The sequence below is a fragment of the Lineus longissimus genome, chromosome 5, assembly GCF_910592395.1.
Source record: "Lineus longissimus chromosome 5, tnLinLong1.2, whole genome shotgun sequence".
Classification (NCBI taxonomy): Eukaryota; Metazoa; Nemertea; class Pilidiophora; order Heteronemertea; family Lineidae; genus Lineus; species Lineus longissimus.
The window spans coordinates 9,652,681-9,679,568 of record NC_088312.1 but is presented as its reverse complement, the minus strand read 5'-3'; the positions used below and the strand labels follow the sequence as shown (position 1 = coordinate 9,679,568).

At 39.4% G+C, this 26,888-nt stretch overlaps 1 protein-coding gene across 4 annotated transcripts in view; it reads left to right on the top strand.

Moving 5' to 3' along the window:
• The window catches only part of LOC135488775 (SIN3-HDAC complex-associated factor-like), a 32,869-nt gene extending 7,801 nt beyond the window's left edge, over positions 1-25,068 (top strand). For 3 of the 4 annotated variants that reach the window (XM_064773579.1, XM_064773577.1, XM_064773578.1), the window contains exons 2-5: positions 4,797-5,069; positions 8,727-8,898; positions 12,681-12,834; positions 14,160-25,068. In XM_064773579.1, coding sequence (XP_064629649.1) covers positions 4,842-5,069; positions 8,727-8,898; positions 12,681-12,834; positions 14,160-14,508 — 903 coding nt within the window. In that variant the 5' untranslated portion in view covers positions 4,797-4,841 and the 3' untranslated portion in view covers positions 14,509-25,068. Of the gene's footprint in view, positions 1-3,561; positions 3,733-4,796; positions 5,070-8,726; positions 8,899-12,680; positions 12,835-14,159 lie in introns of those variants that run through there. The other variant, XM_064773581.1, reaches the window with a different exon arrangement.
• Positions 25,069-26,888: the final 1,820 nt, after the last annotated feature.

The following is a 26,888-nucleotide window of genomic DNA, read 5'->3' as shown; positions in this document are numbered from 1 at the left end:
GTCCAGTGAGGCTTCGCAAACAGCTTATTCATTTCATTACTGGTGCTGCACATGGCTTTCTCCAAAACGTGGTTTCTACCGAAGTTAGCAGAGACGTCTAGACGCCAATGTCGGTACTGATGAGAATATGTATTTTCGTCTGGGCCTGACTTTGAGACTTTGAAAAAACCATTGAGTTGCAGAACCAATATCAGATTTTTCTGGGATATATAGGTCATCTGAGGTAATACTGTCCTCTATGGGAAACCAAGGTTTTGGGCATGTTTCATGTTTTGGCATGTTGCTAGGGATCATCTTCAAGAATTTGTGTATATATGTTGGATTGGTCTGGTTGACAGAGACGTCTAGACGCAAGTCTAGGAACCAAGTCTGGCAAGTCTGAGGCGTAAGTTCTAGGTATTTAGGCCAGAAAGATGGAAGTTTTTGCAACATTAAAATTAACCTTTCTATAGTACATACATCTGTTGTTGATATTTGCCACATTATCAGTAGGAGTAGAAATCTTGAGAAAGTCTTTAAATTCTTCAGAAATTCTTCTGTTGTGTCGCTCACATTTATATTCTTCAGCTAATTTCCCAGACTTGGCGTGTCTGTGCATGTTACCTGACAAGAGGATTAAAAATGAGAAATAAATTTTGATTTTGCCCCTCACTCCTCCTAACACAGAACGATTATTTTTCACACCAAGCTGTCGTGTGTCCCTGCTGTCTGCCTGAGGTGTGGTCAGCTTGGTACTGCTTGTGACAATTGTTGGTCTTCTTTTTGTCGGTTTGTTTTTGTCCCGATTTTTGTTAGCCTGCCAGTAATTGACACTTTCAGCTGAGTGATTTATAAAATGATACACCCCCCAGCATCAGATCATCTTTTTTCTGGACAAGACAAGGGTTGGCTCATGTGCATAGAGTATACAGGTAGGCCTTGGGTTTTCATCATGTAGGTACTCCTATTTTAATTTAGTGCTCATATTTCGTGAGAGAAACACAGCACTAGCAGTGCACGGAGACACATGCACTGGGGGGGGGGGGGTCATGGGTGGAAGCAGAGGTGTCTGATTGAAGTTGAGGACAATCTGTGTGCTGCGGTGTTTCTCAATTGGACGTTGTCGGTGTCTGTGAAGCGTATCCCCTTGCAGATAAACTGTGCTCTTTTCGGGATGGTTGCGTGGGCTGATTTCAGTTCAAGCTGCCATTGGTGTTTAAGTGCCTGTTACTGTTACACTTAAATGCAGTACACTCGCTTGCACACTTATGTGTTCATGGATGCTTTAGCTATTCATTATTGATGAAAAGTAATATCCAGTCTGTTAATCTGGTTAATGGCTAGTGTTGGTGACTACCTAACCAGATGCTATGCCATATGCCTGAGTTGTTTGATAATGAAGTCCATGTACCCATACTAGTGTTATAATTGTGTCAAATCTATAGCAGTTGGCCAATATTTTTGTCACATATGGTAAATTTCAACCAAATTTTGATTTCAAAAGATAGATATGAAAGGCAGTATCAGATTGGACCAGCTTGATGCTGTTCATAATGGCTTTGAATATCCCTAATTATCAAGTAGGATCGAAAGCTGTTAGTGTGCCCCATAAATGCCATTGTTGCACCTATCTTTTTTGTCTCGATCTTGGCTGCTATCATGTCGTTTGTCTTTGTTTAGCACACCAGCTACTACAAAATAACACTTAGTGCTCATTTTGCTGCTGGAAATGGTATAATGCCATAGTGCAGTGGGGCCTGGATCGTTGGCAGTAAAATTTGATATGGCCCTTCCAAGTTTAGTTATCTTCACAGCAAAAGAAATGTCTAATTCTGTCGTCATTGTCATTATGCATTTACACAAAATTATTTTACTTGACTGACGTTTAAAATTAATTAAAGGCATCAGAAATTGGAACCTATCTTCCACCTGTCTCACGTCCTTGGGTGAATAAGGCTGTACACAGGGTGTTCGTACCACCCTATATCAGATTTTCAGAAAGGTTTTTTTGACGACTTTTTCCTTGTTGGAGCAATGTAGATGATAATCTCTTTATCTTCTCAGCGAAGTGGATTGGTGTCCTGAGAATGAGACATGAACTGACAAGGGCAGTCGGCTGCCCTGATTTATGCTCTGTCTTTGCCAATGAAACAAATGTCCTATTGGTGATTTGTCTGTGTGCTGATGTGATGTGGAATTACGCTCTGTAACTTCTTTATCTTAAAAATACGCACCCTGCAACTGAAAGCAGGCATTCAAAGTTTTTACATGTTTTGATCGAACCATGTAAAACAAATATTAACGCAAGTGAGATAGACGCAACATAGTATCTGTCCTATCCCATCAACCATTAAAACATCAGAGAGATGACTTCTTTGCAGGATGCTGCCAGGTTTGAACATAAAGATTTTTTTCACATTCCCATTGAAGCGCAAGAGTGAGAGTCAGCCCGTACAAATGCTTGCAAAAGCCAAAAAAAAGATAACTTAATATGTAATCTGATTACCTCCTCCTTTGAATTACATGCAACTATGTCTCCTGGGTAGCTTTATGGTCATAATAGTTGATTGAAGAGGTAATTCAATTTCAAAGATACAGTTGTTACAGATATAGTGAAACTGTATGTGAATACATCATGGAGAAACATAAAAATGTCTGATATTATGATGAACACTTCTGTCTAGTCTCCCTCTTATTTTGACGTTGTTGTGACGTCATACTGCTTGGCTAGACCAGAGTCTGAATTTGATATGCAAGCATCATTGGGACATCTCAGAGATTTGTAGGACAACAATGTATTGATTCAAACTCCAATTAGTGCAGTACCCAATTGGTACAATACCGAACTGGTACAATACCCATTTGGTGCAATACTCACTGACACTGGTACAATACTCAAATGATGCAATACTTTACTGGTGTGATTTCGTAATCGGTGGTACTTTCTAATTATCAAATGGACCTGACTGCCTCAAGTTAGCAGAGTTGTTCTTTGTGCTCGTGTAATGTATTATTCTTTTATTCCAATCCAATGCAGATTTATCATTCTTGGTTTAATTTGCAAATATCTGCCATTACGAAATCTCTTCTGGTATTATTCTTTGGTACATAGAGCAGTCCGACATGATTTGCAGACATTTTGTTGGAATCACCCAATGCCTGATTAAGGAGATGGATTTCTTAATTGATCACTTTGTCTGGATGCAGGTTGTGTCGCAGTTGCTCATTTTGAGATCTATACCCAAGATTGAAAATCTTTCGAATAAATATAAAGTGAGTTATTTGGCTTCCCTGCCATCACTGAAGGATATGAATATGGCTGTGGCCATTGTTAACCACTTGACAGTGGCAGGTTCGAAAGCAAAATTGGTGATTTGGCCCAGTTTGACCTTCATTTCAGCTGTTTGTTTTGTGCGCAGTTCTTGTGCACTCATAACCTGTACTGTATTCCATACCCGGAAAAATATTGTCATGCCCTACTTTCTTCACATTTTGCTTACCTGGAAAACCCAATATTAGGGCAAGTTGAGTGTCTGTGTTTCCCAGCAGGCCAGACTAGACAGGAGGCCTATATTGATATGGTAGGCGTTCCTCACTAACCCGTTTGCTTCTTGGATATATGGATTTGTGAGATAAAGCTACCGGTAACCTTTCTGTTGTGAAAAAAGTGTTATAGGAAACAGACATTCAGTGCTTGTGCATTCGCAGATTATGCTTGAGGAAGTGGAATATGTGGTTGTATTTCTCAAGAGGGTATGTTTCAGATGGTCTATCAGTTTGTTCAGATGGAACCATGAGGCCTGGCGATGAGATACAACAAGACCTGAGATGCTGTAGGCGAAGGAGATAGCATCTGCAAGCCTGAGTATTAAATTTCCTCCACACTGACATACAGAATGTAGTAGAACTTACTACATAGCCGTCAACATTCCCAACACTGATTATAAAAGGCACTAGATGTGGTCTGGAATTGCAGAGCTTGCCCCACCCCTTCCTTTTGATTGGACCTGTGATTTTGGAAAAAATAAATGATCAATAAAGTAGTGTCCCCATCATGCATCCTTTCAGATTCATTTAGGTGAACATATCAATAGAGTTGGAATATAAGGTGCACAAAGTTAAAGCTGTCCTGTCACAGGGAGGGGGGGAGGTCTATTATTCTGCTGCCCGATGATGACACCTATGGTATAATATATTCATCGCCATGAACTGGTCTGATGCACAGAGACACTGGAATTGTGACAATGACCCAGCTGACAAACACACATGTACCTCAGGATATAAAACATGAATTGCAGTATAAATTAGCATCCTGGTCACTGTTTCACAATTCTGTATGAGCTGATGGCAGGATACTTATAATTTAAACATAATAGGCAGATGGTGCTAATTGGAAGGACTGTGGGAGTTGGCCTGATTCCCTTGGTTTTGTTTTGGTTTATAAAGGTACTGGTAGATATGTAGAAAGGTAGAAAGCCCTAGATAGTTTTGCAACCTTCCTTTTAGCTAGGCCTGTAGGCAGGCGTGTAAAATTGTAACAGATGGTTCTGAACTTCTGTAGGTTGTGAGGCAAAGGATTAGCACCCAGCTGACAAATGTGTATCCACACATTATCTGTATTAGAATCCATCATCTGACCTGGGCATATTTTCACTATTCCTCCAATTACTAACCATGACATTTTTGTGCTTCAGGTCATTTTACATTAACGATTGTTGTTAGATTTCGATGACAACTTCAGGGAAGGTACCATGAGTTGCAGGATAAAATAACAGCTGGCTTCTGTCTGACCATTCTCTCCTTCTGTGTATTTGCAGGTAACAGAATAATGTGCCAGTGAAAGCGACAAAAGTGACGAAATCATGTTCAGTTTTCACAAACCGAAGATCTATCGGAGTATACACGGCTGTTGTATATGCCGTGCTAAGTCATCAAGCTCAAGATTCACGGACAGCCGAAAGTATGAGACAGACTTTTTTCAGTGCTTCAAAATCACAGAAGGACGCTCAGGGGAAATTTGCAATGCTTGTGTACTATTAGTGAAAAGGTGGAAGAAGCTGCCGGTGGGCTCCAATAGGAATTGGCATCATGTGAGTATGAACGAAATGTACAAAATAGATCAGCATCCTTTCAAAAAGTCAAGGCATGCAGTGCTCCTGACCTCGCGGCCAAGCAGTGGAGGACAATTCTGATGGCAGTTTCGAGTGCCGGGTGAATGACAAGCAGATGCTGTTTCCCAATGTATAATTTGAATTTTTATACATCATTCCATTAAGACCGCTATTTGGTTAAAAATATTCCCTACCAAGCTGCAACATGCCATGATGACCTGATTCCCAGGTTACCCTCACATCCTTGACGCCCCATGAGGACAAAGACCCTTGGCCATAGTGGTATTAAACGATCCAACGACTACATGAGCAAGCTCTCCTGTCAAAAGGATGATCAGGTCGAACAAAAGCATATTCCTGTGTGGTATCATTAGAGATAAAATTTCAATGGGAGATTCATTATTATGTTAACGTAGATTCATGGAATCATTCACACTGAAATCAGAATAGATGTCAGTTTTTTGGCATTGTTTCATTATTTTTGTTGTGTGCATGAAAACTATCATGGCATTCATGAGCTAATACTAATACTTGATTGTACTCAAAGCACGGCCGATTTTATTGATATGGTGGCTGCATAATTACATCAAATTTGATTATGGCTGTTGTGCAGTTAGACAAAGCTGCAGTACAGGTCAGGAAAATATTTGTGTTTTGATGATATGAAACTGATGGACCGAATCACTAAGCCTAGTCTTTGTCAAGCTATGCAAGCTGTGGGACATCTCGAGTGTCATATCTGGATGACCCTGGCATGCCTGGCCTGCGAGGATGTTGTTCAGGAAAAACTCAAATACAAGCCAATGGAGCCGGTTAGGAATCATGAACAAATGTGATCAGGATCCAAACTGTTGCGTATATTGCAAATGCATATGAAATATCAGCCAGTAGTGATGAAGAAAAAGCTAGCTATTCTCTTCATTTAAATCAGTATCCTTCACTGCAGCGTGGAAATGAGAGCTCCACTCATTCAAGGATGACATACGCCCCACCTCAATGGAATTTCTTTACTTTGAACCCCTGCAGATGTATGAGGCATTCGTTTTTCTGCTTGGTTGGTTGGATGCATATCAGATGCAGAAACTTCAGCTTCTACTTGAAGATCTTAATCTCCTCAGCTGTATACAGAAGCTGGGCGCAGCTTGTGTGAAAACATGATTGGGTACATGTATGGCATGTTAATAATGTTGGCATGCTGCCATCATGATAAACATGGCCGTTATTTACATTAGATGTTGAGCACTCAACTTGCAGTATGTGAGTATGTATACCTAGCTCAGTGACCCATTTTATCCTTGGGAATATATTGACTTCTCTATCGAGGTGAACTGGCAGGCCATTCTTCATACTCTCCAAGAGTTTCAGCCTGACTCATATCGCCATGACAACGCTGAAAACAAATTTGATTGGTCCCCATAATGTGCAATACGCATGCATCCGACATAGCTTTCAATCCATGCGTAATCTATTCACAAAATTTTCATTACATGGTCATGTTTATGATCGCATGTTGGCAAGCCACACAATTGAATAGGAAATCCTGTATGAATTACGGATTTTAAACATCTAGAGTCTGATTTCTATAGTTGCGTTATTGGTGTTTTTATACAAACTAGCACACCTCAGATGACATCTACCCTTACATGAACCCCCTTGTTCGTGACCTTTGTGACCTGACAAGGGTTCGTGTAGGGGTTACCGCAAAATGGCTTCCTGTAGGGGCTAAATTCCCTGCCTCCCTAATGCAATCAGTCTTGACTGAACCTGGTTATCCTGATAAGTGGGAAGGGGATGAAAGGACCTTCTGCCTGATGTCCTGTGTGTCATTCCTGAAATTACCAGGGGTCATCTTGAGTTGAAAGCGGCAGTGAGGTAGAAATAATATCCGTGCATTGTACATGGTAGACAAGAGTGATAATGGCTAATGCCACATCTTCCCTTGGATGCAAATGGAATGCGTAGAATTCGTAACTTTTGGAACCTCTTTCGCAGCCTAATGAGGAGGTCTACTCTAATTTCTAATTCAAAGATCTACAAGTCAAGTGAGTTGTGCCGGAACAAGGGGGTATTTGTAATCAGGGATACTGGCTGAATCACTGATGGGTGGTCATTTTTTGGTTACGTCAGACCGCATTCTTAATTGGTTTTTATATAACCATGGAAACTGATATTTTGTCTTTTGATCTCCTTGATGCAAGCAGTGTCGTTTGACATCAGTCATGACCATTGAATGTGCCATCATCGTCATCACCATGTCTTGGAGATGTTCCAGCAGCAGCAGTTTATACTCCAAGACAACTCATCAGGTTGACATGTTGCCAGTTTATCCTTGACCCTGATTTTGGTTACTCATACCCGAAATTGAGGTGATTCATGAAAAGATCTATCAATGAGTGTCCCCTGATTTAGGAGCTTATCACTTTCATGTCCTCAATCATCCACTGATAATTGGATGGAGAAACGTAAAAAAAACCCCCAAGTTTATCTTTATTCTAATTTTGGATAGTGGATGGGAGAGACTTAAGCTCTCCATCTCTCAAGACTGTGACCTCTCAAGACTTCATTGCTTTCTTCACACTGGTTAAAGCAAAATGTGGTATGAAACCATGGGAGTCAGGATGACAGCTCACCACTCGCTTCAAAATATTGTTATTTTCTTGACAATATGGCTGTATTTCAAAGCTTTGATGTCACAATGATGTAAACAGACACTCATAAGCAGGTTGGCGAATGTGGAACATATTAATTATGTTAATGGCAGCCCAGCTGTTCACCGAGGCCATAGCTGCACAGCCCCATCCCAGCAGCCTACTTGACTGCATGGATCCAACTCGCATGAGCAACAGTAATAACACAGATCCAAGTAAAAAGCTTGCTTTCTGCGAAATGTACTTCATCGACCACTTCATCAGCCTGTATACCGTTCAATATGTAAATCTTGCTGATGAAAAAAATCCGCAAACAATCTCATAGCCTAGCCCAGCAGATCTAACGGAAAGCTATCAGCGCAGAAGCAGCTTTGTACACACTTGATGCATGCTTCACATGCTCCTAGTGCATGCTAAGTGCATGCATTCGCTGACTGCAGCATAATGATGGGCATTGAGCCAAGTATCGATCAGCTGTCACTGCCAAGGAGTTTACATTATGCAGCCGCTCACTCAGTGTGCGCATGTATACTGTAGAGTTGCATGCGCACGTATGTTGGGCATTGTGTAGAAAGCAATGTCACCGAATGCTTCCGTTCAAGGATGTCATATTTGCATAATTGTATTAATGAATAGAATCTGTTGTTGCATTCTCTAATCGTAAACAGGGAATGAAGAGATTGCCATGGTTATGAATCATCACATTGTTTAAGATTCAGCAATTTTATTCATTAGATAATTTACTCAAAAAACACAACTTTTGAGATGCAAATGATAAGGATTGGAATGAAAATGAATCAGTCCTTCCCTTCTCAAGCTTCTTCATCCATAACAAAACTTGAGGTATGGTCTGAACATGATATCAACACTCCAAAGGATTTCTCCCTGCTGGGAATATTGGAATCCCCTAAAGGTTAAATCGGGATAACTGCAACTCTTCCAATTCTTGTTCTCAATCAAAGTCTAAATCTTCTCTCCCATTGTCTAGGTTGTGGACGCCAGGGCAGGCCCAGGGACCAAGTCCATCATCAAAATCAAGAGCAAAGCTGACAGTATGCAGAAGAAGATCAAGAAACATAAGCATAAGCATCGGAGGAAACACTCACAGGGCACAGGCTTAAATGGTTTCTCAAGAAGATGCTCAGAGGAGATTGTCTATGGTAGGTAGAGCTGAAAGGCTGTCTGGGTCTGCAAAGTGTTTACACTCATTCTATGCCAAGTTGGCTGTGAGGGTATTTCAAATGTCAAGAGAGCAAAGCTGTGACATTATGACAGAGAATCTGGTTAAGTGGCTGGTTCACTGACCTGCTGAGGACAGCTTGGACCAAACCCATACGCGACAGTCATGGCGAAAAATGATTTCAGATATCTTTCACCCTCATCAAAATTTGTATGCTCCAAATCTCCGAGTTGGTCATTTATGAAATCACCACCATATTCATAACAAGTCCATATCAATACTCTGGTCTACGTAAATGAAACATGAGCACCAGCCCATATTGTTTCATAATTGAATAGATTCCGGAAATCATTCTGTGTTTTGATAAATAAATCAGATGGAATAAGTTTGATTGATATGCAGGTAGGCCTACCGTCATAACAACTACCGTTGTAGCAGGTAAATTATGAAGATCGTTATACGTGGTCATAACCAATGCATTACATTAACCAGGTTGCTGGCCATCCAGGTGATGAACCTATGCCCAGAATGTAATACTCTTGTCTCTGAACTCTGGCAGAGAAAGGTAACTCACAGCTGACCCTGTGTCTGGCTGACCCCACTCTTACCCCAAGATTTACTTGGTCAGAGCCAACAATCTGACCCGAACAATCCAGGTCAGGGAACAATCCAGGTCAGAGCAGGCGTCAAACATGACCTGAACACTGTAAGGAAACCATGTGAAAGCTAGGGTCATGTGCAGTTCATCTCTACTCACACGCACTACATATTCATAGGATGATGATAGTCATGAGGCTGTTGGTGAATACCGGAATCACATGGCTGCAGACAATAGGGAGATAAAGGATTAGCCTGAATTCAACTCTGGTTTTATTGGCTGGCCATGACAGTGAGGACAATGACTGATGGCTTATTGTATGAGTGACGAGTGACAGGTTGCCAGTTGCCAGTAGCTTAGTGGCATGCAAGTGTGCTACAAACCTTTTGAAGGTTAGATGCAAACAAGCATAGTAAAGTAGGAGCATTCTTGAATGATAAATTTGTTTAGGATTTCAGTAGCAGCCTAAGATTAAGAAAGTAAAGGTCAGCAAAGTCTAGCTTGTAACTTATTGCGCAGCCAACACACATGACATTGACACCTCTCCATCTTACCTTCAACTTGATTGGAGGTAGTTCTGGCATAGTCTTATAAGTCAGTTCCATTCTTAATTCCCATAGGCTTTATTATTGACTTAATTGATTATTTACCGGGTCAGCATCAGAAACTGGGATCTCGAATTTCGTAATAAATTGCCACCCAAGTAATTGATTGCTGTGTAAGAGATCCCTTTAAATTGCTTGTGGCTGAGTGCGTTTGATCGAAGGAAGTTACTCCATCTCATTTGTCTCAGTTCTATTGCATTGCATACAAGTGTTGGCCCTCTTATTAGTTGTTTCTTCTTCTGAGTAAAATTCTGACACAGTTCCCACATCCACTTGACCTTGAAGCAAACATTTACAGTATGGTGTAGTTGTCAGTGAATGGCAAGTCAATTGAATCAGTGTTGAAACAGAAATCGTTTTGCCTGCATTCAAATCATTTCTAAACTTGTAGATGGCAAGTTTTCCACTTCCTCAGTTGTCATTCTGTTTGTGTTACATCGATACTTTGCATTACTCGCACAAAATATTACAATCGGAAGCTACCAGAAAAAAATATCACCCAAGGCAGAATCCTTTTGAGTGCATCGAGTAAACATGATAGTTTCCACTGAATGATTGATGACAGAGCCTAGGCGCGGCATTCACAATCATATTAGATTCAGCAAAAAAAAGTAAAAAGGAGGAGACCTGTCCAATATATGATGTAATCAGTCAAAGAGCTGGTAAAAAAGAGGAGACCTGTCCAATATTTTGCCACGTTCACTTTGTTCCGTGGGATGAAATTTTAACCTGACCCTGAACTTGCGCATTTTGCCTGCAGGTAGACAAGCAAACAATCTATACTTGATACAAACTATATTTACTTTTCTTTGATATGTTAGGAGGAAAAGGCATTCAGTGGTGTCTGCTTCTGCCTAGCTGATATGATTCCAGGAGCTTTGATTCTCATTAATTAGGCCAATCAGTAAATTTGTCAACTTTACTGACCCACTGGCCCTGCTGAAGTAGGAATTTGGTTTGTTCAACCAGTTGGCCTATTTCCTGGCATAAAAATGCCTGAAATTCCAGTTCAATCAGAACTATAGTGTCAAACTTATCACAGTTGGCAATGATCCATGTAGAACCCAAACATTTGACATGTGCAAGTTTTGTATTTAGCATGCACTGGGTGCATGCAAGCCTTTGGGTGCATGAACACAAAACAATGCTGTTAACATCTTTTGTTCAAAGTCAATGGCTGATATTTATAAAAGACTAGTAAATGCTTTTACTTTAAACTTCATGTACATTTACACTAGCCATCTCAGTAGAAAACTGTAGTAAAAGCATTTACTAGTCTTTATAAATATTAGCCATTGTTCTTGTGAAGTTTTCCTCAACAGCGTAACATCGAAGCAATTTTCTAGGTCGCCAAATTGTAACTTTGAAAACGCTTGACCTGCATGATTTTTTGTCGTTTTGTGTTGGAACAAACAATGATTTTCAACATTCTTCCCCCACATAGCTTGTGTGAATGACCTGAAGTATGGAGGTGTCTGTTTGACCCTCAATGAATGCACCTTTGTTATCTTGGATACTCAAATTAAAAAAAATCGTGATGTGTGAATATTCTCAAGCATGCACCTGCATGTTGATGTGTGCACATCTCCTACATCGATGTCCACTCTATCATGGTGATTGGTCCCATTATGAATATGAATTCAAATACTCAGTGTTTGATCATGCATTAATTTGCGGCAGCCAACACACTTCCCTCCCCATGAATGTAAACCAGAACAAAAGATGTCCCAATTCCTGTGTACATGTATTTGTGTACTTGTCTGTCACAGCCAAATATGCGTTGTTGACAGGTTGGCCTATTCCGACTGTTCGGTGTTGTCATAGCCAGATTATAATCAGATCAAAACATTTGCAATTCAAACCCACTTGTGTACTAGTACTTGTCTGTCAAACTTGACTTGAATTTGTTGTGGACATTGCCCATCTAAATATTAAAGATTGTAGGTCAAAAATTGAATCTATGTTGACATTTATGTCGCAACCACAAATTTTTGATTCCCACACACTTCCTCTATGCGTAGCCAACTAAATATAATGTTTTTGCAACATAAATTGAAAGTGGCAAATGCTCAAGCTGCTGTCTAGAATCGTACACCTGCCGCAATCCTTTGTAATGGACTTAACATGGTAACATGGTTAAATTACCACCAATATTAGCACATTAGTATTGAGCCAGCAGCAATACAGAATTCATGATGTACAGTACTTCGCCAAGTACATCATCATCCATTATGATATTGATACAATATATATCCAGTACATGTACTTGGAAATCATGTTGGGGAAAAACATTTTGGCCAGCTTCTTCTCTCTGTCAAGATCGCATTATTTGTGATAGCTACCTGGTGAATAGAAAAATGGGTTGGAACATGCAGACAAAGTATGATTGGTCGTCTATGTGATACTCAAATACTTTAACAACCAAATACTATGTCAACATTTTAAGCTTGAGGTCCATTGCAGGAAAAAAGGGCTCCTCTAGACCTGCTGAAACATGTCGAAGCAGTATGCACAGTATTAGTCCTGATCATAAGACCTTCATCCCGTATCTCTTTTCAGATCCTGAACTCCATATACGACGGACAAGATCCTCAGCTTACCAACCCCCCAGTCCTACATTCAGTGACCTATCAGACGATTCCAATGAGCTTCCAGCCGGGAGGCGGTCAGCGCACAAGTTCAGTTCATTCCTTGACTTATCATATTGGAAAAAGTAAGTTGTTGCAGCAGCTGGACGAGGTTTCAATCCCCGACATCTAGTTTGTTGGTTGCCCCCACATATGAAACAAAGGTGTCTGTTCTGCCTGTTGACTTGAGAAACAGTGACACCAGCTATGACAGTTAAATACAGAAATAATAGACAGGACTATGGTTTATCGGAGCTGATTGTCAAATCTGCATTGTGTTAGAAAGATTCCCCATACTGATTAGTGGTTTTGACGACCAACTGTCAAATGACTATCCTCATAATGGAAATAATGGATGATTCTCCATAGTTCATGTATTGCCACTACTACATGTATCAATCAGCTGTTGTAAAACTTGAAACTACTTTGAGATGCTTCAAAAGCTTTATCTGGGAAATCCTCACCTGGTATACCTTTCATAATCATTTCCATGTATACCATCTGCAATGTACTCTGAACGAAATCAATGAATGGTCAGTATGCCTTGCGTGCCAGGAAATCCAAATACTGAATACCTGACAACCAGCCAACTCTCTGACTGTCCTCATTAGAAAAATTCCAAGAAAAATATTAGTCATCAATAGATCAACACCAGCTTGTGGGCGGTTGTTAATTTGATTGAAATGTTGGATTGTAGGAAAAGATATGAATGTGAAGTACCAGATCATATTTTGTACATTAATGGTTGTCACGGATCACAAGGTTTTTTACTTGGCCCTTTGTATTGCCACTTAAAGTATCAGAATGATCACGCATGAGCCTACTTTCACAATGCATATACACCTAGATTATAGATTTTCCCCTCGAGTTCAGATCAATAGATTTGACCTCGATATCATTCCATGTGCTACCACCTATCAACCAGTTTGTGACCTGAACTCATTTTGTGCCCTTCTGACCTCTTGGTCATCTCGGGCTATTCATGTATCACGATACCCTAGGGTTGTCATTGATCTTACACTGGTCCTAGCAATCTGAGTTGATTTTCATTATGTTGTAACGTGAGCTGTTGTCAATCCCGTGTTAATGGACAAAATGGAAGCTTTGATAAAGTTGAAGGGATGCGGGTTCAATGATATCATTGTCCATTTCATATCCTGAAAGCTGGACATTACGTCATTTTCATTTGCTTTATTAGACTTGTTACAACTTGGAGTAGTCAGTTGTCACCATGGTCAATGTGGAAGTGACAACTAATGTGGAGATAATTAGGTTTGATTGAAGCTGGTGATAGATGATAGTATCTTTTATTGGCTGAAGTACAATAGAGGTGAACCTGAGTGTCTTCGAAAACTGAAAACAGATTGCTTTGAAATATAATCTTGACAAACATTTTCTTTTCCATTTTCAGGACACAGATCTGCTGTGGAATAATCTTCAAGGGTCCAAATGGTGAAGTCGTAGTCGACCCAAGCCTCTTCAAGCCGTGCAATGCCTGTAAGAAACCCTCAGGAAAGTCGTCACCTGACCGAAACAGTGACGGTGAGAGTAACGCGAGTAACGAGTCAGAAAAACACGAAATGTACAATTCCACCCTCAAATATGACAGCGAAAAGTTGGATGATCAAGACGTTGATGAACATTTGTTTGACGATGACGCCATTGATGACGATGACATCATTGATGACGACGAGGAAGAAGAGGACGATGTTGTCGACGAGGGCGTGGATTTACGGTGTCGAGAAATGATGGACACTTGAGAGATTAAACTACCTTAGGATGATTTAGACTCGAGGTGGCCAAGTTTCAAAATGTTCTTTTTGTCACTTGGGTCACCTGTGGTGCTGTACTGATGATGAGCTGCATACTTGACCTTGATCAAATGCAATTTGCTGGATGGTATTCACACCAACCCCTTCCAGTGCCTATTAAACAAATGAACTTTGTTTTATTGGTTCTCTATATATAACAATGAGATGTCAGCCTGTATTTGTAAATTTGTTGCTTGTGACAGTCCTCCCAAGGCAGCTATATATGATTTCATCGTCTGCAGGTGTAAACAGACACTTGGACTATCCTAGCAACATTATAAATACGTGATTAGCCATTGCATGAAGTTGTTGGTTGTGTAATCTTGTTAAGTTTCTTTTAAATTGCAACAATGTGACACTTTATGAATTATGAAGTGTAAATGTGCCAGTTTTCTTTCTAAACATATCATTTCTGGTATCTCCACAACCTTTTTAAGTGAAGTAGACTTCACGTGTCCTTCTAACAAATTGGCCGGTGTCAATGATTCTTTAATTTGTGCCTGTGTGCAGCTCATCATCTGTAGAAACCAGTCCAAATATGTGTTCATCGCTAGAGGCCATAAAGTTGTGCCAAGTCATAAACTTCTGACTCTTAAGTGAGATGCCAAGTCTAATGATACAAACATTTTCCAAAAGGTATCAAGGAATTGAAATCAAGCTTGGAAGCAGAGTCTTATGATTCAGGCTTCAGATAAAAAGTCACACAGCTCATGCCGTGGAGTGGAAATTCTCAATGATTCAGGCATCTGAGTTCAATGATCACTGAGTGTATGCTTGTGCTGAGTGAAAATCCTAGTCCCGACGTTTTTGAGGCTTACAGGAAACCAGGTTACTTAAACAGTGTTGTAAAACACTGGTTTCGATATTGTAGTCATTTCAAATGGCTAAAGAGTGAAGATAGCGTCTGTGTGAGAAATTTTTGCTGTTGTTACAGTCGAAGTATTTATTGTTAAACTTCAACTCCAGACTAGGTTGGAGAAGGCGTCTGCTTTCTATACATTGAGGAACTGATGTACCCTGGTCTTCTCTGGCCTTGTCTTGAGGCGTTGTATAGTGTATGTTCTTGTTGGTCCCTTGTGGTCAGTTGAAGGGCAATACTCTCCGCGGCATTGCAACATTGACGATATAGATATTCCTCCTGTACCTCCAGACCTCGATGCAGCGAAGAGTTGAATATCTTATGACAAGAAGGACTCTTTGTTTTGATTATACTATCCCATCATAGTCCGAAAATCATGTGCACTTACAAATTTGATGCAAAATGTCTGTTACATTTTGTAAAAACCTTGAAGCACTGTGTGATAACAGCAGCATTTGTAACTTTCCTCTTAATCAGGTATTGAGTTATGCTCACTCAACTCCGGTGATTGACCATAATAATATGAACACCGTCGATGTTGTTTTGCGTTTTTGCAGATAGGTCCAATAGTTCATCTGATAAATTCCTTGTTGGTTTATGATGGGATAGTGTTAGTGGTCGAGTCTGGAGGCCCCAGTTTTAACTGACTTGGTACAGCTGCCACTGTCTATGTCATACTTCATAGTATTCCACGTATCTCAGGTTAATAAATGAAGCTCTTGTTTACCACGTCCGGTCTACCCATATACGATCATCTATTTGCCAGCACTGATATGAGCTAACTGGGCCCAGCAAACCAGATAGCAAAAAGATAAATCAAACTTCATTGGTGCCTGATTCTTCCTTACGCTTGTTAAATTATTATACACATCAGTGAAGTTGATTCGAAGTTGATAATATTCAATTCTAGTCCTTCCTTCATCTCTACGACTACCAGTAGTGAAGGTGTTGTTTTTTCCCCTGAAACATTGATCAGGCGGTCAGAAGGAAGTACTGATATTTGTAGTAATCTTTCCTGAAATCCACAGCTAAAGACCTGATGGTCATAACCATCCTTTGGTGTTCACAAATTCTGTTTTTAAATTCACAGCTGTATTTTGCATTTTTCACTGAAAATTGTCCGTTGAAATCTCAAATGTGGTATTGGTTTGTTAGGTCCACGCTCCCTACTTTGGGAGGCATCAGTCTTCTGACACATAGTTACATTGTTTCAAGTAGAAGGTAGCTCATATGTTAGCAAAGAAGGGCAGCAGTCTTCTCTATAGTTGCTTTAAAAGCCAAGGTTATTGTTGCTGTTTTTCCAGCTTTCCTGCTTTGAATATTTTATCGCTGCTCTACCAGGGGCCATGGCCAAAATGAATGCAATATATCACTCACAATTTAAGATATTTTCTATTGGGACAATATTTGCAAGTCTGAATACAGCTAATTCTTGGAATAGAAGTGGAGGTCCATTATATCAGCAGCTTTTCTCCTACTCTAGGTCATTAGAACTTCTTGCCAACCTGAACACCAGGAATAAAAACTGCTTCAATAAATCTAAACCGAACCTTTCTTTCCATGGTGGTCTGTGAATACGGTTGCTTCGATCTGTGCATAATGTTAATCTCTCAGGGCTAAGTGAATTCATGTGTGCCATGATCTAGAATTTGTAGGAATTGATGTCAGTAGCCGTTAATGCTTGCACCAGTGGTAGAAAAGTGACATGAAGTTGATACCTCATTTCAAGTTCATGTTGGCTGCTGGCCGATAGTCTGAGTCGCTCCTCCACAGGTGCTCTTGAGAAAAGTCTCTACAGCACCATAACCAACTACAGCTCCATCAATCGGTTATTGGTTCCGTTATACATAACTTGAAAAGTGGTTTAACATCAACTTGAAATGTGGTGAAACATTAGCTCGGAATGAAGTTTAGCTTTTTGTTTTTTTGCTGATATCAGTGTAATATTGACAGCAAGGCGAGCGTCTTCTGTAGGCCCTTTTATGTTGCCATCAAGTTTGGATTGAAGCATCTGAGATTCAGCTGATTAGGTCACTCAGTTGGTTATGTCTCTCTATCGTTGATAGCTCCCCTGTGCTGTTGTTTCAGTGATAAGAGGTTTAGCATTTGACAAATCTAAGGTCTTGCAGTACAGTGTAAATTTGACAGGATCTTGGCTACCAAGGCATACATTATGAGCTGAGTGCAAAATGTGGCCAATCGACTTGTGCTGTCTTAGACCCTACTCTGTCTAAACAAAATGTGGCAGTTCTTTTCTAGTCTGTAGCCTTCTTGTTTCCTATGTGGTTCTATCCTTTCTTTGAATAAGAAACCTGATCTAGATAGATTGTAACCTGTACCCCTTGAATTTGAAACTGAGTTCTAACTGGAATAGTCCCTGGACGGTGTACTCATGATATCAGGGTAGGTCTGTCCTCTAGTTGTACTATTAAAATCTCTAGTCCAGTATGACTTGTCCAAGTAAAATGGTTTCGAAAACCCTGATCTTCACTAAATTAAGTGGAAAAACCTTTTCATACATTCAATATTTTGGTGAATTTTGACCAAGGTATTACATTACCTCGGATGGTGCTGAAGTCACTCCTCATTTCCTCCATTCTGACTTTAGTTTTAAAAGGATTGGTTTAGCTTGGGATAATTTGACTGGAAAAGTTAAGAGTTCTTTGGGACCATTTTGCATACCATAACAGTTTTAATACTTGATGATGAAAAATTGATGGAGGATATTGATAGCAATACAGACCATTTGTACTTACGGTTTTGCTTTCATTAGTAATTGCTTATACAAATGCTATCGGGTTTTCTTAACCATTTCTGTAAATACCTTTTGTTTCACACAAATAACTGAATTCATTGTGATATCTATAAAGTATATTTACTTATGGAGCTTTTCCTTATACCTCAGGCACAGAATTAGACTAAAACTCACTGGTTGGTGGCTGGGCTTAATGCTATGAAACACGGCCGAGATTTCAGTTGAATTTTAAAGGGAAAACATATAAATAAAAAAATTCAGGAGGCAGGGCAGACAGATACAAAATCTTCATATTTGGGCAGGAAATAGAATGGAATTTCCCTTATATTTGTAATGAATCCTCCTTATTTTTGTGTATGATAATTCAACTGATCCCAGAAAGTAATTGTGAGGTGTCTTCTTGGGTTAAATGCATGGCCATTTCTTGCAACTCTGAGCGTTTCATAGCATCATCGTCAGCACAACCTTGTTCAGTCTAAAGTACAATGAAAGAATTCTTCCCTTGGACTTAAACTGGTCTTTGGATGAAATAGTTCACAATGTACATGGTGCTCCAGAAAAAAATTGAGAAGAACATAGATTTTGCTGGGACGCCCTGTATTCGTTGTGTAGTTCTTGAGACTTGTATATTGTTCAGATCTGATGTAGCATATAATGAAAATGTAGAAACACAAATGTATTTATTCTTATTTAATCTTTAAATAATTTATCAAAACTTAATTGACCTATTTATTATGAACAAAAGCTTTTCAGTGGAATCTTGTAAATATTATGAAATCTTGTAGTTCTAATTGTAGTTGTAATAAATTGATCTTGTCGTGGCAAGATCACTCCAAGTTTGTTGTGAATAGATTCATACAGTGTGTTACAAAAATAATGTTACAGCCAACTTGGGCCAAAAGTTAAAAGTCGACCAACCAATGTCTTTGGCAGGCTATATTGCAGATTAAACCCATTTACAGTTTTGGCTGGGACATATTTTTGTGACACCCTGTATAGCAGCATATCTGATGTATTAATATATTAGTTTTGTCTGTGTTGGAGTCTGTGAGTTTGAAGTGTGAGAATTGTATGTGAAGGATTGCATTACATCATAAATGTACACATAAATTCATTTCATTTGTCATATTTCATTTTATCTACCCATTTGAATCAAAGTCTTGTATGGAAACACAATGCCATTTTTTCCTTCAGATACTTGAAAACCATGGCAATCTAAAAATGATTATTGGTTTGTAGTCCATGATCGGTGAAAATATCCTATCAGTGCATTTCTGGGTCATATTATTCAAACCTTACATCAAATGCATTGGAATGTAGGAAAGCTGTTCTTGATCTCTGATGTTAGCTTGAAAAAATAAATCAAAGAATTAGTTTTGAATGGTGTGTTCACTCCGCTGCATACTCTGGGTGGAGTGAGGAGATAAGAATGCAGAATTGCAGTTTTTATTTTCTAATGTAAGGACATGAGTTGTATCCAATCCATATGTGTGAATATTTCAGTTAGAAATGAAATTATTTGTAATTAATCGATGGAATTCAAAGGACAGTCAACCTCGCCTGCCGTGAATCTGTTGGGACCACCTGTTAGACTTCACTTAGCCAAATTCTGCCATACACCAAGTCAAAGTTCTTCGAAGTATGAGTGTGTAGTCAATTGATGCCTCAAGGTTTCACTGAACATAATGTTTCAAATATGCACAGGCCACCCATAGGGTAGACTCTGTTGTGTTAGACTTGCGCGAAATGGCGTGTGCAAATCACAGGGCTTGATCTTGGGGAACAGAAATTACATTAGATTTTGAAAAATATACTGTGAAAACCACATCTCAAGTTAGAAAAATTCGACTACGGGTTTTCTAGTTAAGCACCGTCGAGTGAGGCGAGGTTGGCTGTAAATATTATGTATAAAATTGAAAAGATTTGTGAAATAAGTAATTTATGTGTAAATGAAATTGAAATGTTTTGAAGAAGCTGACATTATTTTTATTCTGTTGTCATAATTTTGATCAAATTCTGACAAATTGTTTTATCTGAAAATGACCACCTCCAGAACATTCTATTTAAATTTGATGAAATTGTTTACGCACTGGATATATATTATTTTTGGCAGATATCAGTTGATTTTATCAAAAATCAGAATTTTAATTTAGAAACTTCAGGTAAACGTTTGAACTGTGAATAAGAAGATGTTGTCCTTTTCTGCCTGAAATGCCTTGATGGACTATTGATGTACATTGTGGATGGGTGTCTGCCTGATATGGCATTCTAGGAGAAAGGGTTAAGGAAAGGAACCTAAAAAGTCTGTAAGAAATATTCTTATTCCTCTCCAATTTTATGATTAGCTGTACTTGACTCCTACTGGCCTCCAGTGGCTGGTTATCTTGAGTCTTTGAAAGAAGTTGTTGGCAAATATGATCTGCAACTTTTTCTGAGATTGTCAGCTTTCACACTTACAAACACCTTCAGACTTTCAAGGAACTTGGCAAAAAATATTTTCTGCCAACGCTTTTTATGGTTCCTTCCCTTTGAATGATGTAAAGCTGTAACTTGATTGTTGTGTATAAATGTTCAGCTAGGATAACCAAAGAAATCAAAACCATTGAACTTTCTCATGGAGTCCAATTTTACATGATTGGCTATTGACTAGAATGATGCGACTGACAAGGTACATTCTTTCTGATGGTGAGGTTGAAATTCATTTTTGGGCCGTGAATATGATCACACCTTGGTTGGATGATCTGTTCTCTTCAGTGTGTTTGAATTCAGTAAATTTTGTTGTAAAGTGAATGTTGATGGGGGTTTTCATGGCTTACGGGCCCTGCGAATGAGCAATTTTTTTTTGTACGATCATAATCACTGCTCTGTCCGACATACTGATCTCTCACCTGCGGGTAAGACCAATAATTGATGGGTTTGATGTTATCACATGTCACTGCCATCAGCGATTCATGTCGCAGCCACCTGCTATAGCCAGCCGTAATGAGCGATTTATGTCGCATGAAATGGTGATCGCAGGTAGCAGTCATTTAAATTGCTTAAAGTGTAGGCAGACAGTCTATCGATGAGTTCAGTTGCAAAGAAATTCTGTCATTTTACAAACCACCAATTAATTATACGTTCGAATGTAACTTGTGATGTTAATTTGTATCTGGAGTCAAGTGCATTTTCAGGTCTGCCATTTTATGCGTTTTATTCCATGTTTTAGTAAACCACTGCTCAAAAATGTCCCAGGTATGCAGTACACAGTATGACTCTTTTTAAATCTTCATCAAATCTCATGAATGACTCTGAAGATATTCATTGTACGTATAAACGTTGTAATAAAAGTTAAAACAAGATTATCAATTACTAGACGCATCTTTTCATCACTGAATCATTTCTTTCCTCAGGCAAGGGGTTAAGGTCTGAAATTTCGGTTTAAGGACTGTTTAATGAAATTCAGGGAAGACCATTCAAGCAGCTGAAACTGTTGAGTGCTGATAATGTGTAAGAGGGGTGAGCTAAAAGACAGCTTAGACTCAGTTTATCAATATGACATACAAGGAGTTAAATTTGAAAAATTGCTCCGAGTTCTGGCACTTTTCTGTGATTGGTAATCTTCCCTGTGTCTCTTGATCAGTCTTAAAGGTGTTCAGATATCTCGCCCAAGACATCCAAGAGAATAGTAACGTGGCTTCATCTTAATGAATTTTGTAATCCATGGTGTGAATGCATTTCCTAAATACTGGCTGAAACAAGGACACTTCATGTCTCCACTTTGCAAAGAGAAATAAATGTATTTGATAAATAATGTATTTTGGTATATTTCCTATATGTCATTGACTTATGACTTTGGTGTGACCAACTGTATCTTTTGTAAAGAAAACCTGAAGTGCTGTCGTTATTTACCATTTGTGGTGAACCTAATGTTCAGTGGCTTGATCGAGTGTCTTGGCTCCAAGATGTAACTGCGGAAAAAGAAAAATTGACATGCATGGTGCTGACAAAAGAAGAAGAATAATGGTTGATATGCTGCAGAGTGGATAAACTACTACAAATTGAATAGTTTGAGCAAATCTCCACTTTCTATGGTGGTGAATAAAATTGATATATCGGTTTATACGGCCCACACAATAGACTTGCCAGAACCACCCCCTTAACTTCACCATCTGCAAAGAGGGATTTCGGGGAGTCCATTGTGGTCCAGAACTGGCATATTATTAATTTGAATTGCCGCTGCGCTTTCACTCGGTGCATTTTGCTTACCTGATGTGGTGTACCCAATTCACCAAAGTGAGTTCAGCAAGGAATTGGAATTATAAATTCTGTTCTTCATGACTGATCAACTGAGGCATTTTCGCATGATCATAATAATCTTGTGTACTACATGTAGATGCAGTGTTCATCATCATGTGCATCATCTCAGTGAAGTTATCCTAAAGCTGAAAACATTGTCATTCACCAATATCTTTTGAACATATCTTGTGTTTTGACCGTGGCATGTCCAAAACCCTCAGAGGGTTATTTGTTTTTGTAGAAAATAATGACCTGAAACAGACAAAAAAACATGTCAGGGAATCTTTTCAAAACCATTTGTGAGTAGCAGCAAAAATATATAAGGCGCGGTTATATATTTTTGGTAGCAGATGAAACCAGAAAATGAAACATGACTTTTGGAATTATTTTCTATCGATTGATATCAGGATATCAGTATACATGAAGGCAACTGAATTTGCCATGTGACACCACCTCTGTTTTGACAGAAATATTTCCTTTGCTGACTGCATCTTTATCATCAGATGGTTTTGTGCATTTTTTCTCAATCATATATCATCATTGTGTACGTACATGAGTGTAGTAAGTCTTAACTCTTTCGTATTTTTCAATCCATTTTGTGCGTGTTTATATTGGCCTGGTCTTATAAAGATTTGCTTCCCTTCGTCATTGATATGAAAGCTTTGGTGTAAGGTTTTGTACATTATTTCAGTAGATATTTTGTACTGGTATGTAATGTTCTATTTTCTGTATGTATTTCTTAACCTTCGCTAAACAACACTTATTTGTACAATCACAAACTGTTTGTCCCCATACTACATGGTACAGGTGATCTGGAATTACATTTGCCCAACATCCATCATAACTGAAATGACAAAAGATCTGTCTGTCCCCCTTGAAACAATGTTCAATGGATAAGTTTCAAGCAGTTGACGGTTTTCATCAAAATAAAACCTTGAAACTTGGTGCAGACCAACCTCTCAGTGTTAACATTAAGTGGATTCCACATGTGCGGATTGGGCAAAGGTGACTTTCAGCGTCCTAGAACCTGTCTGTATAATTATGACATTATCTATTTCAGTTACATTTGTAATGGTCCAACCATGATTTAATATACTTTCATCCTAAATCAACACCCTCGGAACAAGAGGGGCATATTGCTTCTTCAGACTGCTTCGTCTCAACAGTCGTTCATGTGGCGTGGTTTATTTTAAACATTCTAATTACTACGGTAATCCTTTTATCAATGAACTGACAGGGTTAAATACGAGACCATGTTTTATGGCAAAAACAAAAGAACTGTTGAGGGTGTTATTTGGGTTAATGCTTTTCTCCTATATGATATAACCACTTGGAATCCTATCAAATGTGTGTGTTTTTGACAGTGAAGCTGCTCTCTTACTTTGTCTATAACAGACTATGATGTACATGTATGCTCCAGTATTGCTACATGGTTGAGAAGGGGTCCAATTTGTTCTGAAAAAGGCTCAGACAATTATTTGTGAAATGGAGTATTGCTTGATATCTGGAAGCATCAAGAATGACATGATAAAAAGATATTATCAGTTGTCGAGATTGTATATTATTGCTGCCAGGTACATAAATGACAGAGTGCAATCTTGAAATATTTCAGTGGTCAAATATCAATGATAAGCTATTCAACATTCAGGCTCTTCACTTTTGCAAAGCACACACATTTTAACAAACTGACTGCATCTACCTACCATTAAAATGCTGCCGAAGATTTTTGTACTGGCATTTTTGTACTTTTTTACATTCATGGAAGTTTCTACAGGTTTTGATGTCGCTGCATCTTCTGCAGATGAGCGCAATAATTTTATATGAATGTGTATGATTTCTAAAGAGGATAGAATGTAGTAAGGATTACTTAAAGACTTAGCTGTTTCATTGTATTCAAGAGTGACTGTTCTAGTATTCTGTATTAGTAACACTAAGTGACACATTGAATATTGTAGGTTTCACTGGATTGTAATGTTCAAAAAGGAGGGAGGACGGTGCTTCTTGTCTGTGCCGACCAAAATGATGTTGGCATTGGCAGAGATGGATTCAATGATAATCTGTCTCCAAATTTATTCATTGAATTATTAAAAGGAATTTGGGGGCAAGGGTGGGGGTGGGGGTCTTTAGTCGCCTAAGTAAGGTCTCTGAAACTTTGCCATAAAAAGCATTTACCTAATTGGCCAGGTGTGGAGTTCAAACATTTTTCAACGCATTACTCATCAATATATCAGACTTCAAAATAATGCAATGGATTATTCTGTCAACTATCTCAAATTCAGACAAGAGGAAAGAGTTTGACAAATTCTGCCTCAATCCAAGTTTTCAGATCTCATTGATTTGCGATCATCTCACCTGAAATTGAATGAATTCTTCATGTCTAAGCCTATTTCGAGTGTGTTTGGTATCTCTTGCATTCCGAGCCTCCCTCATTTAAGAGTCGATATTTCATGTCTATGAGAACAATATGTTGTCTGTATTGTCAATAATGTAAAGCTGTGATTTCATGTCACTCCATCCTGGGAATATTCTTGGTGGATTTGTGTTTAGCATAGTGTTACTTCATCAAATATTTAAGTTCCAGATTTTGTGTTGCCAAATAAATTATTACTGAAGGAAACCTTCTTCTTCTCTTTGCCCCCCCCCCCCCCCCCCAAAGAGGGTACAGTTATCCAGGACCACTGACCCGAACCAGCAGTCTACCACTGGTTCCTTGTCAGAAAATAATTCTTCAACATTCACAGAATTGACCGGTCAGAGTTGTGTGCATTCGAACCCTTGAAACTTCCAAGACAAGCCAAAAGGGCACTCCACCTGACCAATTCGTATTTTAAAAAAATAGTGCCCTAAGCTATGTCACAATCAAGTCTGACATACATGACGCATCCTTTCTTTTATAACGTAATGGTGTCACAATTAAGTTTGATCTGAAAAATGCATCCTGTCTTCGATGTCCTACAAGATAATAGTGTCACAATCAATTCATTCTGCCTGACAGATCCTGTCCTGGATGTGCTTCAAAATATGGCTTCATAATCAAGTCGGATCTGCACAGCACATCCTGTCCTTGATGACATTGTGGTGTCCAACCTTGTCATATCTGCAAAACGCATGCTGTCCTCGATGTGCTACAAGATATGGTGTCACAATCAAGTCAGATTAGCCTGACACATCCTGTCCTTGATGACGTTGTGGTGTCTCCATCAAGTCAGATCAGTAACCCCCATCCGGTCCTAGATGTGCCCAAGCTATGGTGTCACATTCAAGTCATAACACATTCTGTCCCGGATGTGCTACATGATTTGGTGAGACAATCAACTCAAATCTGCATAACACATCTTGTGTATCAGAAAATGTTAATTTACAGCCTTGCAACCAAGGGCCCGACATGGCCACATGGTACCGACAAAGCACTGTCTCACCAGTTGGACAATAATGTTGCAAATTGCCTTGCTTCGTACAGGATTTCTGAGGAATACATCTATAAAGACTCGTGGGTCTGACAAGTCATCATCACAACCCAGCACTAAAAACCTCCCTGGTCTGAGTGGTGTCATACTCTTGGCTGGACATTTCTGCACAGTAAAACCTCGGAGACCCAATGTGGAGACATCGTCACAACCTGTAGCTCCTGCCGTCAGTTGGACAGAATTTTGCAATTTGCGTTGATATACAGGATGTATCTGAAAAGGACGATCTGTAAAAATCTTCGAACGGGCCTGACGTGGAGACATTGTCGCAGCCAAGCTCTCTCTGAATTGTTGGGAATGGTTGCATATGCTATACTCAGGATGTATCGGGAAGGATATAAGAGCGTCAAGGGCCTGATGAAGACATTTTCACACCCTTGCTATTTCCCATTTGTTGGGCATTTCTGTTCAAATCTGTCCTGCTCTGCACGGAATCTCCAAGAAGATGATGAGGCCTTGATACCAAGAACCTGACATGAAGATATAGAACTACATCCCTCTCTGGTCTGACCGGTTGAACTTGATCTTGCAATCTAAATCAGACGTCCCGCCAGGAAAGGAATTCATAAGGGCTTCTTAACCAATGGCCTGACATGGAGTCATCGTCATAACATGCTGCTGGGCTCTGTCTCAGTCGGACCATGGAGGTATACCTCCATGGTCGGACAGACTGTTGCTATACGGTAAAGCCTTCACTAGCTCTCTCTGAATTGTGGGGTATATCATCACCTGGCAGAATTCAGGATGTCTCAAAAAAGGATCTGGCCAGCGGTAAGAGCCAGGCATACTTGAGAAAGACACCACAGTACGTGCCGAAAGCTAGTATCGAGTCCTCGGACCAAATTACGCAGCCTCTCGGGAAACTTAGAGTACTCTAAGCATGAAAACAGTGAAACTTCAATTGTCTTGGTTATAAGAGTCAGGCATGGACACGCGCGTTGTCACAACCTACTACAGTGGCACCAGTTGG